At 41.7% G+C, this 15044-nt stretch overlaps 1 protein-coding gene across 1 annotated transcript in view; it reads left to right on the top strand.

Annotated features, from left to right (window-relative positions):
- LOC138968577 (protein ABHD18-like) overlaps window positions 1-15044 on the top strand; it is a 37499-nt gene that overhangs the window by 929 nt on the left and 21526 nt on the right. The window contains exons 2-10 of the mRNA XM_070341167.1: window positions 79-207; window positions 608-692; window positions 6371-6471; window positions 7010-7088; window positions 8869-8953; window positions 9133-9160; window positions 9775-9913; window positions 10508-10597; window positions 11343-11447. Coding sequence (XP_070197268.1) covers window positions 122-207; window positions 608-692; window positions 6371-6471; window positions 7010-7088; window positions 8869-8953; window positions 9133-9160; window positions 9775-9913; window positions 10508-10597; window positions 11343-11447 — 798 coding nt within the window. The 5' untranslated portion in view covers window positions 79-121. The remainder of the gene's footprint in view (window positions 1-78; window positions 208-607; window positions 693-6370; window positions 6472-7009; window positions 7089-8868; window positions 8954-9132; window positions 9161-9774; window positions 9914-10507; window positions 10598-11342; window positions 11448-15044) is intronic.

The raw sequence follows: 15044 nt of genomic DNA on the forward strand, positions 1-15044 counted from the left end.
TAACTTCTGTGTGTGTGTATGTACTCTCTTTGTACGGTACAGTGTTAAGATTGTCATGACTTTTTTAATATTTGACAGGAGTTCAGTCACCGGATGAAGGAGAGCAGGAAAGGAGAAGAGCATGAGTCGCCTTGATCAGCTCTACCGGAGGTTGCTCCTCACAAAGTTTTTCACAAAAGGATGGGGAAAGCCGGACAACCTGAAAAGGTTTGGATATTTCAGTTCAGACCCTCTATTGCAAACAATTGAAGCAGCGCAGCATATATCACTTATGTGTCGATTATGAGAAGCCATTAACTGATTAAGCATTTGTCAAGGGAATTTTTTATATATATAAATGTATATGTGTAACAACAAGACAGATTGGATCTTTTACTTATTATAATTATTCGGTTTCTCTTCTTATAAACTTACGTTTCAACTACCAGCTTGTTTTATAGAGTTGAAGTTCAAAGTGTGATAGCGAAAGAAACTGTAGTACCAGCACATCTTCGGAGCAACTTGTCATCAAGTCCTTTTTGTTGAATAGATAAGGGTTTCTTTCTTTTTTTCAAAGCACCTTTTAATTGGAGTTTTAATGCCTTTGTTATTTTCTGTTTTGTTTCAGAATATTTGACTTCAGGAAAATCATCTCAAACCGTGAATTGTGCCAACATCTTGTGCCAAAGGACTACCCCATACATATTGACAAAGTATGTCAGATTACAAGAAATGTTGTTATTCACAATAAGGCTGTCGTCAGATAATATATCTTTTGATTAGGATATGAATGGTGAGGATAAAATGCTGACAAAAATTGTAATGTTGACATTTATTAATATTTAAATTGCTCAAACAAATAGTTTATATCAATGTGATACCTAAACTGAATTTAAAATCTAGCATAAGGAGTTTTTATGCTGTGATGTTATTTTCCTAACAGCAGGGTATATAATCTGAACACTTTGTCATCTTACTGTGCCTTGCCTTTTAAATAATATTTGAATAAGGTCTACTGTTACGTTGCGTGACTGTCTGAGTACTTTGCTATGTATGTAAAGGAAGCAACTTGTCTCTCGCTTTCTCTTCTGTTTTGGCATGGCAACAAATGCATGCTCCTTAAAGCTGTGGTCTATTTATGACTTTCCGGGGCTACGAGGTTGAAAAATAGGGATAAAATCATGTACAGAATTCTGTACAGCAAACACTACCCGAAACCCCACCTATACGGCGTGTATGACCTTGAGAGCTTCAGTCAACGCTTGGATTTTGCAGTGGTAACATCCGGTTTGCTCTCTCAGAGCTGAGCATATTTGTCAAGAAGGATCGAGCAGAAAAAATAAACGACTTGGCAGGGATTCGAACTCAAGGCCTCGGGGCCTCGAAATGTCGGGGCCGTTGTCTTAACCGCAAGGCCACTTCACCACTGTTGTCAAAGATAAAAAATTGATAATTTTATATCATTCTAAGCTTGAATTACCATTTATGCGTTGCAAAAACGTAAAAATTGCCATTAAAATTTGCCTTTATTTGCAAACATGTTTCACGGAATCGCAGTACATGTTTACGCCGTCATGCTACACGACATTCGCGCCATGCAAATAGCTGCGATATCTCTATTTACACTGAACATGCAAGAAAAATGACAAGAACAGTAATTGCAAACAGTAATCTCCAAAGCTCTGTGCAGTTGAAAACAGACATCTAAGAAATATAGGGGTGCTAATTTTCCGGAATATTCCGGAAATCCGGTTTTATCATTGCCGAAAAAAGTAATCTCCGGTTTTTTAGTTTTTTTGAAAAGTCATTTCCGGACTGGAGAAGCAGGGACGTTTGTCGCAAAGCGATCGTTATAGCAGACGACGTTATAAGGCCCAGCCACACGATCGTTCAGTAAGATATATCATTGCACGTGTTGGCTATATTGGCAAGTTACCAGTTCCGATCAATCAATAAAATGACTAGTTGTCGTGAGAAAGCTGCAATGTCATATATCACTGAACGATCGTGTAGCATGGCCTATAGTAGACGATAAGCATCGCTGTTCGTTGCCAAGGGAGATTAGGCCTAATTTGACCTCGCTGTCACTGTCAGTGACGTAGCTTGGTTGGTGTTTTTTGGGGGGCCACATCCGTTAGTAGCGCACGTCACTTGAAGCACATGGAATGTAACTTTGTCAGCCAGTTTCAAGTTTTGTGTCATTGTGATTTTGTGTTTATCGACAACAAGAGTATTAAACCAAGCAAAATGAAGGTGTTGCCGCCGGGAGCAGATATTTCTACAGTTGATGAAGGTGTAAAAAAACAAGTGGAGGTGGGACTGGTTGCAAGATCGGAACAGCGATGGGGTATGTCATGGCGATTGGTGTGAAAAGGTCAAGTCACCGGGAGTTTGTTTTTGTGTGCCATGCAACAAAACATTAATCTATGGCTCCAGTGGAAGAAAAGCATTGCTTTCTCATGCAGAAGATGCGGATCATCAGCGCAAATTGAAATCTATCTGCCAGTCTACAAAGCTTGATGGAGCTTCCACAACTACCGTCACGCGAGATGGTATGGGAGATAGAAAAGCAGAACTGAAAGCAGTTGTTTGTGCATTTGTTGCTGAACATTGTCTGCCTTTTTCTTTGGGGGGGAGATCTTGTTGAGCTTGCCAAGAGGTTAGCGAGTGATGTGAAAGCACTTGGTTCTCTCTCTCTTTCTCGTGGTAGTACAACTTACACCACCGTACATGGAGTAGCACATGCAATGAAGAAAGAACTGAGTGCAAAGCTGTCAGACAGACACTTTTCTTTGAATATTGACGAAGCTACAAATAATAGTAATGACAAGATCGTGAATGTACTTGTTCAGTATTATGATGTGGAACTGGAAAAGGTTGTAGCAGAGCACTTAGGGTCAAGAGAAGTAAATGTTGCCACAGCGGAAAATATCTTCAATGCAGTGTCTGACATTCTGTCAGAAAGAAAACTCGACTGGGCTCAAGTTGTTTCTTGCTTGATGGACAATTGCAACACAATGAGGGGGAAGAATGGTGGAGTAGAGGCTTTGATTAAAAGCAAGAAGACTGGAAATGAGAATCTTCTTGACATTGGTGGGGAAAATATCCATGTGATTCACACAAGCACAAGTGCCATGTTCAAGGAGTTTGATGAGAATTTCTTCCCTTGCAAGATTTATCCTTGGACATGTATTATGACATTGAACAATCGCCCAAGGCAAGTCAGCTGTTTTGGGACATCCAGGAACATCTCTGCGGCAAAAACGGAACGCTGTTGCATCCATTTTGAAGACAGGGGTGCAGTCATTGTACCCAGAGTTGGGAGGTCAAACTGTGCGAAGAGACATTCACAAAACTTTGCAACCTAGGGAACAAGCCCAGCGTGCTTCTAGTCCAGAAAAGGTATCTTCACCAGCCATTCTCTGGACTTGAGTCAATGGAAAGGATCTTCAAGAAGCCACATGGAGGCCCAATCACTTTGTTGTCTGTCTTCCAAGAGCCACAGAAGATCCTAAAAGGCAGACTGCAGCACAGACTACATCAAAAGATGGTGAAAGGCAGACTGCAGCACAGACTACATCAAAAGATGGTGAAAGGCAGACTGCAGCACAGACTACATCAAAAGATGGTGAAAGGCAGACTGCAGCACAGACTACATCAAAAGATGGTGAAAGGCAGCCTGCAGCACAGACTACATCAAAAGATGCAACGGGGAAGAAGCGAAAAGGTCCAGGTGTTGACATCAGGGCATTCTTAGCAAAAAAGTCCAAAGATCAGTAAACTTTTCTCTGCTTTTCATAGTGAAAAAGACATGAGTGACAAAAAAGACGATGAGCTCAATGCTTCAACAGCGCCTGTGTTGCACTAGACTGATGAAACGTACTGAAATCTTTCATTATTCAAGACTTCATGTGCCTCTACTATAGTCTGGTACCAAATTCAGCAATAGTAAGTGATGAATCTATTAATTTTGTTCATTTTCCGGTTTACAAGAATTTTGAACTTATTGGCTCACGTAAGTGTAGCCTATGCGATCGTAACTTTGTCTGTCTGTGCGTTTGTGCATGTGTTTGTGCGTGTGTTTGTGCGTGTGTTTGTGCGTGTGTATGTCTGTGGTAGAAACTTTAACATTTCGTCATTTGAAGACGTCACATTATGGCGTAAGAGGGTTAGACGTCACGCGAAGGAATTACTGAAAGTCTCGGTCATTTTGGCTCATTATTTTGAGCGGGCCGAGACTAGTTGGAAGGCACTATGGCGGAAAAGAGAGTTATCTTTTCATGTCTTGGCGTCTCAAATCTTATTAGTCGGAAAGCGCATGCACGTAGTCTCGACCAGCGCGTGGTGTGCTTCTTTCTGAGTACTTTACGTCACAAATTGTACTTTACGTACTTGATGATGACGTAAGTTAATTGTATGTGTTCTATTTCGTTGACTGAGCACGGCCGGGACCAGTTGGCGTGAGCGCTGGGATTTCGAGTTTCATTCGACATGTCAATGCATCGCAGTATGAAATGATACAGGTAGGAGGTTAGTCGATATCGACCAAAGTCGATAAGTGCATTCTTCACTATGGTATTGAGTCTGATTTCGTCGTCCATCTTGAATCAAAAAGCACTCTTCTTACAAAAAAAACAAAAAACTTCGTTGCGAGCTACGGCGAAGCTTCGCATGTCAAAACTTGAGAAGCGATGTTGGGGTCAAAGTACCACGCTGTAGCTGCGGGTTTTTGGTATTAAGACTTTGCGAAGCTTCGTGTAGTCGACTACGGGCTCAATTAAGGACAGGCTTAAGTAGGCTAGATATAGATCTAGTGTCTCACTTTCTTGCACAGTGTCACCTATGCTTACTGTGTGTGTGTGTGTATGTGTGACGGAGTGATCGAGTTTGTGTTACTGTTTGTCGATTTCTTACGTGAGCCTTGAAGGCTTCGCCTCTTGTTTTATAGATTGGTTTCAGGTTTTGGGTTCTGGAAATTGTTTGGTTCAGGTTTCGGAACTCTTTGGTACTATCACCCCTGGAAATAGTTATACATGTATTCACTTCTGAACAATGGGCGGATAGAGGTATAAATCATGCTGCTTCAAGAATAACATAACATGAATTCATATCAATGTTTTTCCTTCTTTTTCTCAATTGGCGCGGTAGCCTAGTGGTTAGGACATGAGACACGAAGTCTCGATGTCGAGAGATCGAATCTTCGTCGGGGCGTTTATTTTTTTCCCTTGATCTCTCTTGAAGATAAAATATGATCAGTTTTGAGAGAGCAAACCGGATGTTATCCCTGCAAAATTCAAGCGTTGACTGAAGCTCTCAAGGTCATACACGCCGTATAGGTGGGGTTTCGGGTAGCGTTTGCTGTACAGAATTCTGTACATGATTGTATCCCTATTTTTCAACCTCGTAGCCCCGGAAAGTCATAAATAGACCACAGCTTTAACTGAAAGTCTGTTCTTGCATTTTGTGTGACTGAACACAGTAAGAACGCAACATCTACTGTAGTTGATTGTTATAAGTGTAACTTATAATATACATTTGCCAGATCACATATATGTCCGTTATGTTTCCAGTTCTCTGCTTTTTACATTTAGTCAAGTTTTGACTAAATGTTTTAACATAGTGTGTGTGTAGAGCAATTCAGAGTAAACTACTGGACCGATCTTTATGAAATTTTTCATAAGAGTTCCTGGGTATGATATCCCCAGGCGTTTTTTTCATTTTTTGGATAAATGTCTTTGATGACGTCATATCCGGCATTTTGTAAAAGTTGACACACCCTAATTTTTCAATCAAATTGATTGAAATTTTGGCCAAGCAATCTTTGACGAAAGCCGGACTTTGGTATTGCATTTTAGCTTGGAGGCTTTAAACATTAATTTATGACTTTCGTCATTAAAAATCTGAAAATTGTAATTAAAATTATTTTTTTATAAAACGATCCAAAATTACATTTATCGTATTCTTCATCATTTTCTGATTCCAAAAACATATAAATGTGTTATATTCGGATTAAAAACAAGCTCTGAAAATTAAAAATATAAAAATTATGATTAAAATTAAATTTCCGAAATCGATTTAAAAACAATTTCATCTTATTCCTTGTCCGTTCCTGATTCCAAAAACATATATATATGATATTTTTGGATTAAAAACACGTTCAGAGAGTTAAAAAGAATAGAGATAAAGAAAAGCGTGCTATCCTCCTCAGCGCAACCGCTACCGCGCTTTTCTGGATTGTTAATTTCACTGCCTTTGCCACGAGCGGTGGACAGACGATGCTACGAGTGTACGGTCTTGCGGAAAAAATGCAATGCGTTCAGTTTCATTCTGTGAGTTCGACTGAGCTTGACTAAATGTTGTATTTTCGCCTTACGCGACTTGTTTGTTTTAGGAATATCCAGATGGGGACTGTCGCATTGTGGAGGGCCATTTTACATCACCATTTACACAGCACCTCCCTGGTATCATGCCCAAAGAAGTTGAGATTGCTACGTGAGTGTATCTGATCATACAGGCTGATTTTTATTTTTTATTTATTTTTGTTTTGTTTTTGTAAATTATATGTTAAGGAAATCATTATCTTTACGTAAGAACAAAAGAGGCTTGTGTGTGAAACAGTGTGCCCTAGGGAGTTGTAAGTGGGGTTTGTTCCTAAAAAAGATGCGAGTTGGCTTCGTTTGGAATGATGCAAATGGCGGCATATGCGCGCGCATACGGAAGACGGACCCGGTATTGATCTGTCAGGGATACCAGTATCGGTATGGATCACTCTTTTTTAGAGTAGTCTCCCTTGTTACCAAGGGGACACGTACAGCGTTACCAGCACTGAACTAGGGTTAATTGCTAAATGTGAGTTGGGTAAGTATATTAATTAAATGAAAATTTACTATTAAAATTTTGGATTATGGGAAACTCCATTGAGGGATTGTCAACAACGAGTTGAAATATTTGCGTTCAACTCCTTTGTACAGTATATGTATACGTGTATGAATTTCTTTCTGTTTGTTGTTGTTGACTGTTGTACATACAGTTTTCAGATGATACTGCCAAAACAGTGGAAACACAAACATAAACCAGTGTGCATTCAACTAGCTGGAACAGGTGATCATGTAAGTATATAAAATTGTTTTGAGAAATTGTACAAAGGGAGCACAACATAAGTGTGCAAAGCGTGTGATTTATGATGCGAGTGTTGTTATTTGCTTGTAATTTGTATACCAGGTTATTTTATATTTGGTTTTGTTTCTGTTTGTATCTGTTTTCATGCTTTCTTCTGGAAAGCAGTCATGCCTGGAGTGTGCACAGAGTATGACAAGATGATCAGTGACATTCAAGTTTTGTGATACCCACTGTCTGGGAATTTTAACTGGCTGTGATTTAATAGTTGCACCTGTGATGTGGGGTCCCGCCCCATCAGCTGATACCTCCCAATAAAGGACAATTTCTGTTGTTCCTTAGTCTATTAACTTGACTAAAATAATTATTCTGAAATATACCTCCCAATAAAGGACAATTTCTGTTGTTCCTTAGTCTATTAACTTGACTAAAATAATTATTCTGAAATATACCTCCCAATAAAGGACAATTTCTGTTGTTCCTTAGTCTATTAACTTGACTAAAATAATTATACTGAAATATACCTTCCAATAAAGGACAATTTCTGTTGTTCCTTAGTCTATTAACTTGACTAAAATAATTATACTGAAATATACCTCCCAATAAAGGACAATTTCTGTTGTTCCTTAGTCTATTAACTTGACTAAAATAATTATACTGAAATATACCTGTCAAGAAAGGAAACCTGCCATGTATGGAAGCTTGAAGCCACTGTTGAGGTCTTAAGTTTCTCTGGGACTAGCTTTTTGATTCGGGCACTGCGCATGCGCAGAACTTTGAATTGTCTGTTCAGCCTGCATTATTGACATCTCACTTTATCTGTTGACACACTTAAAAGAAGAGATTATTCGCATTTCCCATTTGCTTACTTACAACCAAACATAGCACAACAGGGGCAACCTTTTTATGGCTAGATGGCATGAAAGATGGTCGAAGGAAGAAAGAAAGATAGGCGCAAAGTGAACACGGTCTGAGATTTTGTGTCCATTTTGGCACATGTACAGTGACCAAATGAGAAAGTTGGGCTGAGGAGGAACTTAAGATCACTACACTGGTCCAGGGTGTGCCCCTTACATCACAGGTACTGCATGAAATTTACAAAGAAAGATTTTTGGCTCACGTAAGTGTAGCCTATGCGATGATAAACTTTGTCTGTCTGTGCGTGCGTGCGTGCGTGCGTGCGTGTGTGTGTGTGTGTGTGTGTGTGTGTGTGATAGAAACTTTAACATTTCCGAGTCTATGGATAAAGCTCGCATAAGAAGATTACGTCTCGGTCAAAAGTGTTTGACGTGTGTGATAGAAACTATTTGAAGACGTCACATTATGACGTAAGAGGGTTAGACGTCACGCAAAGGAATTACTGAAAGTCTCGGTCATTGTTATTGTGAGCGGGCCGAGACTACTTGGCAGATCCAGGGTCTCGCTTTCTTGCACAGTTTCACCTGTGCTTACTGTGTGTGTGTGTGTGTGTGTGTGTGTGTGTGTGTGTGTGTGTGTGTGTGTGTGTGTGTGTGTGTATGTGTGACGGAGTGATTGAGTTTGTGTTACTGTTTGTCGATTTCTTACGTGAGCCTTGAAGGCTTCGCCTCTTGTTTATATTTGTTTGGATACTTTATTTGACTCTAGCTGCTGTGCAGGAGACAGCTTTGCCTGCATGCCTACATAGATAGCGGTTTTGAAACATGCAGCTTCAATGCTTGAAAGACTTAAATGGTTTGATATGTGCGCTGTCATTGATACTGGTTGAATTTGATTGAATTTTGTTTGTTTCAGTTCTTCTGGAGAAGGCGACTTCTGATGGCAAAACCTTTATTGAAAGACTATGGAATTGCGTCGATTCTCTTGGAAAACCCATATTGTATCCTTTTTAACGTTGCCGGATGTATACCTACATTTTGTGGATCATTTGGGGAGCAGAGGATTTATTGGGGTAACATATTAATGACTGACAAGGCTTGAAAAGAATTTCTCATTTGAGTTATTAAAGTTTTCTGTGTCTGTCTATGATTGACACATTTTTCCTTGACTCTTGTTCAGATGGCAGTAGGAAGCCCAAGGGACAGTTGTGAGTTGTGTGTTACAAGTACTTTAGTCTTGCAGTAAAAACCATTGCATATTATCATCTCAGTACATGGAAACTCTGTATGTATATGTGTATGTGTGAGAGAGGGAAAGATGTATATGTGTGAGAGGAACCTGAATGTTATTAAACTGCATTGACTATTTGTTGTATGAATTACAACCCTATACAGTGAACTACCTGGGTGCTGCCTGTGCACAATGGGAATTTTTTTTATAAATTAAATTTTGTAAAAGCCACTAGTGATTTTTCAAAAAAATAATTTATCAAAAATTCACAAGAAGTGTGTGCCTTTAACATATATAATAATCTTCAGTGCATTCAATGCAAGCATAGCCCTTTTTGCGTAAATTATGCACTAATTGTTGCGTTATTCTGTATTTGTGTTGTAGGCCGATCATAACCAGGTATTTGCACTTTAAGTGCAAAGTCACAGCATCTGTTTAGGGCACACATTACTTTATCTGCATGTACACATTTGATGCATGCAAGTCACACAGGAACAACACATACTTGGGTAGATGCGCAATCATGCTACATACTACACAGTTGTTACGCAAAGATTTCGCATGTATGAACTGTTTTCTGTGTGTGTGCAGACGGTCCAGCCTGCACAACGTCAGCGACCTGTTTGTGATGGGTGGTGCTTTGATGTTGGAGTCGGTAGCCTTGTTGCACTGGTGCCAGAAACAAGGATACGGTCCTCTTGGTCTGACTGGCATCTCCATGGGGGGACATGTACGTACTTGTTCTGTTTTCTCTTTTCTTGAGCTTTTTTCTCGAAATGTTAATGATAATAATAATAATAATAAATCACACATGCACACACACACACACACACTCACACACACACACACACACACACACACACACACACACACACACACACACACACACACCCACACACACACACACACACACAGAGAGGAGATAGACAAATCATGACATAAGCATAGCTGCCAACCCTCCAGAATTTTTTGGGAATATGATATTTCTGAAAAGGAATTTTTCTAAAATAATTTGTGAAAGCAGCCTCTTTTTGGGGGACGAAACCGGTGAAAAGACACTCTGGTTAACTGAGACGAGCCAAGTTGATGTGCGCATGTACGAAAAAAAAGTTGTGCTTCTTTCCCGTTTTGGCCTTTTAAAAATGCCGCCGAAAACAACAAAAAGATTAAAAAAAAACAATGGCTAAAGTGGGGTTTTTACCGCAGTATAAGACGAACTTAAACATTTTTGGCACCTTCATTTACAAAAAATCTTCAGCTTCCGGGGGCGTTTTGAATGGAATGGTCCTATCTTTATTATAATTCTGCTTTTCGTTTCTTGCAGATGGCCTCATTAGCCGCCACAATCTGGCCTGAACCATTATCACTGATACCCTGTCTTTCATGGAGCACAGCTTCTGTTGTCTATACTCAGGTAAGAACCAAGTTTCACATTGTCATTTGCTTCTCACAAAACACTCTTGAAACCTAAGCAGTTTTGAGGTTTCAGGGTTGCTGGTGCTGAGGACTTCACATGCAATCTTGCTCAGATGTGAGAGTATTATGTCAATTTGCGATTTGCCCTAAAGCCCTGGGACCCATTTTCATTTTCCATGCAAATCTGTTTGAGAAAATGTTTAGATGATTGAGAAAATGTTTAGATCATCTGCTGAGACATCCATTCTTGAATGTTTTTACCTACTGTTTAGTGTTGATTGTTACTAGCAAATATGCAAAAACCTTTCAGCCTAAGGGGATGTTGCCTATGGACCCCATTGAATGACTTTGGTGTCCTGCACCACACCCCCCCCCCCCCCCCCGACACCCCCCCACACTTTTCTCTCTCTATAGAATGCAAGATTCAGAATCCAATGCTTGTTCCTGTTCTGTGACATCAATTTGTCATAATGTTACACATATTGCTTTGCGTTTCAGTTTTGTTTAAAAGAGTGGGGGGTGGAAGGGACAATGACAATGACAATTCTTTATTTAACGAAGAATTGTCATTGTCATTGTCAAAACAATTGCTTTTGTTTGAAAACCGTGACTACCATCATGATAAATTTCTTTAAATCTTATCTGATTATCTGTACGTTGCAATATAATGGGGACAGAGAGAGAGAGCTGATAAAGTCTTCATTAGTGCTGTTTGAGTTACATAAATGTTTTATTTTTCACAGGGAGTAATGAGTGGTGCGATTCCATGGCGGACATTGGAAACTCAGTTCTTTGAAAACAGTGTGTACCATGATGAGATTAGCAAGCTGATTGTTTCACCTGAAGACGTAAGTTCAAGTTCCGTCTTCTTTGTTTCCCTTGAACTGTTCATTTACACATTGATAGGCTTCCATTTGAAACTTGAGGTCATCATCGAAGATTGACGCCCGACCAAAGCCTAATTGAAGCCTGGGGTGTGCGTCAATGCAAGATGATGACCTCAAAGTTTCAAATGGAAGTTAAATTACATATTCTTACGCAACTCACATAGATAGCATTAACTTCAGTTAAAGTGCTAGGACACTGAACTACGCTTCACCCCAAAGGGGAAGCAACCCCCTAAAAAAGAACGGCATTGACCTATAACCCAAGCTATACAAGAGTCGAGGTCATACCGTCACGTGACCTATCACGCGTGACTCGACCGCCGCCTATGTTAGAAACTCACTCCTACTTCAGCCACCAAGTAGCTCGGACGCTTTTTACACTACGCTGCAGGCTTTTAGCCTACTGTCTTCTGGACAGTGTTTCACCCCGTCTACAGGTCCCTGCTTCTCATGCACAAGTTTGGGTGAGCTCGTTCTATTTATTTGCTTTTGCTTGCGTTTCTTTCTTTCTCCGTTGTTCGGTCTGATTGTTGTTTATCAATATCACAACTCAGACTGGTTTTTGTCAGCAATGGCTGACAAGGAGATTTAGAAACCACAGACTAGTCAGTAGCTGCTGAGGTTTCTCCTTTTACGTTTCGCATAAAGAGAAAGGCAAAGGCACTACCATTTCCGTTCTTGACCCAGCTTCTCTAACTTTTGCGTCTGTTAAATAACCTTGTATGGTTGAAAACGACGTTAAACAACATATAAAGAAGAAAGAAAGAATGTCTGTTAAATTTTGGACCCTATGAATCCAATCATGCCAGTGCTGAAGCAGGTTAAATTTAGGTTACTTCAGCCAAGGCAAAAGCAGTGGGAAAGAGATTACTTGTGTTAAAGATAGTTTGCTTCCCTTTTTGAGATTTTTCGACCCAAATGTATAACATGTTGCCATTCGTCGAGTTTGCGCTCGCCCCCGGCGGGAGTGGGCGACGCAGTTTGTTGTCACGCATCGAGGTTCCGCCTTCATGCACAGTCTCTTCGGCTGACGTGCACGCAGAGGAGTGTGTTTACTTCATACGAGGAGCGTTCACGCTCTACAGGTTAGTCAGGTTCACCGGTAGCCAGGTTCTCTGGTGAAAGTGTTCCAGTTGGGCCGGAACTAGTAGCCCCCCCGCCGCGGCTGGGGGGTGAAAGTTTGACTTTCCCGGAGGCTATCGCTCTTTTTTAAGAGGCGGAACTCACGGGTGGTCAACACCGGACAACAAGTTGGGCCGGAACTAGTAGCTCCCCCGCTGAGGCTGGGGAGTGAAAGTTCGACTCTCCCGGAGGCTATCGCTCTTTTTAAGAGGCGGAACTCACGGGGGGTCGACACCGGACAACGAGACAGATGTACTCACGGGCAGACTTTTATGTCTCGGTGAATGTGTACATGTCTCAACTTCCCCCTTTTGGGCAGGAAGCTGCTTTCGGGCAGGCTTTGCACGGTTCTTCCGTTTTGCAATCAGCCTCGCCTGTGGTGGATCGGTTTAGTGACGCAGCTTGTCACAGCGAATTTCACGGTCCAGCCTCAGCAGATTCGGAGTTCGACGATTCTCACTCAGTTTCTGAGGAGGAAGTTGATGTCAAGTTGTCACTCAAACTTTAACCAGCGATGGTTACTGCAGCTCAGGTGTCTGCCAAGTACTTCGCTGAAGGGGTGACAGCTATGGCAAGCTCTGCGGCACCACCACCCTCAGTGGTGGGTGATTTCCGCCCTGCTTTAACGGAAGTTCAGGGATATCGTTTTAGCGAGTCTCCTTCTGTTGCTTACGAACTTTCCAAGGTGCTGGCTAGAACTTCGGGTTCTGAGAATAGCTTACCTGTGGATACTGTGCCTTTACTGGCTGCACACGGTCAGGTTCCTGATGCTGCTCAGCCATGGTTTGCCTCAGACCAGTTACGGAAGCGAGCACTTCGTTTCATTCACGCAAGTTTGCTCTCTCCCGTCGTCATCACAGTCTTATTGAGACTTACGCTTTGCCGAGTGCACCGCTTCCGGTCACTCCGGAGTTGGCTAATCTCAGGGAAGATGTCTATAGTTTGGACAAAACTTGTGCTTACTCTGAAGGCGCGTTACTTGGTTTGGAGGAGACGGGAAGATACTCGTTGGAACTTACGTCTCTTTCAGAGACACTTCTTCGATCTCTTTCGCGGTCGGTCGCGGGGTCGTTGAATCCTTTCGATTTTCGAAACGACTCTAGCGTGAAAGACGTCCTCATACTCCTGGCCTCTTTGGCTAAGGTTTCAGCCGGACAAATGTCAGTCGCGGCACGGTTGTACGCACATGCGGTTTACACACGCAGGGACGCTTTCTTGTCTGGCTCTAGAATTTGAACTTGTGGAAGTTTTCTCATATGTTTCTCCTTTCTATCACTTCCTTTGTGGGCAGCGATGCGGCGTTGCTTTCGCTTGTGTCAACCGCTCAAGTAACGCTTCACTCGCTGAGCGATATCCGTAGGCCTAGGTTACACCAAGCCTAAGAACTTAGTTTATTCTTTTCTTCGTACTACGGAACCGCTTCCGGTTGCACCGTACTTGTCGATCTTACATCTTAAAGTTCATAGCAAGGAGAAACTGTCTGTTGTCAAGAACAATGATCTCCTGGCTGTGGAAGATCGTGGCCGCACTTCTTTCTATTATCGTCTTGGTACAAGACTTTGATTCGTTCTTTCCCTTGTGCGGTTTCGTACTCACGGGATGCCTTTGTGTTCTGTCGGCACACATATTCAAAGGGTTTAGCTTCGCTGTTCGTCTGGGAAAAGGCCTCGGCCGACAGTATTGTTCTGTCGGTGAGACTTAAATCTCTTCCTTGCTCGAGGGTTTTCTTTGCGAATCCTCCTCTTTGCACGCGGACTCTTTAACAGAGAGAATCTCACAGCAAAAGGAAAAGCCCACGGCAGGCCTCGGCTTTTCTTATCAGAGAAAAGCGCTAAGCTGGCCTTTCTCAGCTTTGGTTTATTATCTTCTTCTCGGCGTGGCACGGTGCCAAAAGTTAATACCCACCACTTTATCTCCTCGAGGCGATTTAGAGGTAGGGTTCAGTGGGCAAACAATAGCACGCTTTCTTGCATACTCTTGGCACTTGTCAACCGGAGTATTAGCGTTCGGCCACTTTTCTCTCACAGAGTTTTGAGGCCTCTGTGTTTTCCCACAGCGGCTGGAGGGGCGATTAGGACTCTCACTTTATTGAGGGAGGCACTGGGGCCTTTCCTGTTGGGTCACTTATATAGATCGTGCCTATGTTTACTTCCACCTTCGGATATACAAAATAGATCGGAAGTGGCTACTTTTTATTTAATTCAGATCTTCGGGGCTCTGGTTTCGTTTTCTAAGCAATCAAATGAAGAGCCGGAACATGTTAGTGTCTTTTCTTGACTGGTTCACAGACACAAACAATCTTTGGATTCTCACACCACTGCTCATACAGGGCGTTCCCGTTGGTTCTCTCTCCACCAGGGAAGTAGTTCTGTCTCTGGTGGAATTCTTTCCCCTTGTCAGGGGATAACATGTGTTGATTCAATCAGACAACACCAC

The sequence above is a fragment of the Littorina saxatilis genome, linkage group LG6, assembly GCF_037325665.1.
Source record: "Littorina saxatilis isolate snail1 linkage group LG6, US_GU_Lsax_2.0, whole genome shotgun sequence".
NCBI classification, from domain to species: Eukaryota; Metazoa; Mollusca; class Gastropoda; order Littorinimorpha; family Littorinidae; genus Littorina; species Littorina saxatilis.